A 490-nucleotide genomic window follows, 5' to 3' on the forward strand; every position below is an offset into this window, starting at 1 on the left:
GAGGGCTCCTGCAGCTGCCACCTGCCTGCGCCTCCCCTGCCTTTGTTTCCCCGGCGGCACCCCGGGGCTGTAGCGTCTGCAGGTCGTGACAGCGAGACCGAAGCGCCCAAAGTCCAGCTGTGCAGGCGTCCGGTCTCCACCGCCCTCCACGTCCTGTGACCTTGGGCAAGTCATTCATTCCTTCGTTCGGTTGGTCATCCAGCAAATACTTACCAAGCACCTGCTGGTACACACGATCTATTACATTCCTGGTGTAAATAGAGCGGATATCCTAGGATAGAGGGTTGTATGAAAAACAAACAAAAAGATAATTTAAGAAAAGTGTGAGGGTCTTCTCTGGCGGCCCAGCGGTTAAGACTCCGCGCCTCCACTGCCAGGGGCGCGGGTTGGATCGCTGGTCGGGGAACTAAGATTCCTACAGGCCAATGGCACGGCCAAAACAAACAAAAAAAAGCGTGAGAAGGAAAACATCCTGTCTTGCAAGGCAGGT

The 490-nt window shown here is 55.1% G+C and overlaps 1 protein-coding gene across 1 annotated transcript in view; it reads right to left on the reverse strand.

Annotated features, from left to right (window-relative positions):
• KCNK15 (potassium channel, subfamily K, member 15) overlaps positions 1-490 on the reverse strand; it is an 11,754-nt gene that overhangs the window by 5,757 nt on the left and 5,507 nt on the right. The window contains exon 2 of the mRNA XM_010841007.1: positions 26-271. Coding sequence (XP_010839309.1) covers positions 26-271 — 246 coding nt within the window. The remainder of the gene's footprint in view (positions 1-25; positions 272-490) is intronic.

This window comes from Bison bison, unplaced genomic scaffold, assembly GCF_000754665.1.
Source record: "Bison bison bison isolate TAMUID 2011002044 unplaced genomic scaffold, Bison_UMD1.0 scf7180017864154, whole genome shotgun sequence".
Classification (NCBI taxonomy): Eukaryota; Metazoa; Chordata; class Mammalia; order Artiodactyla; family Bovidae; genus Bison; species Bison bison.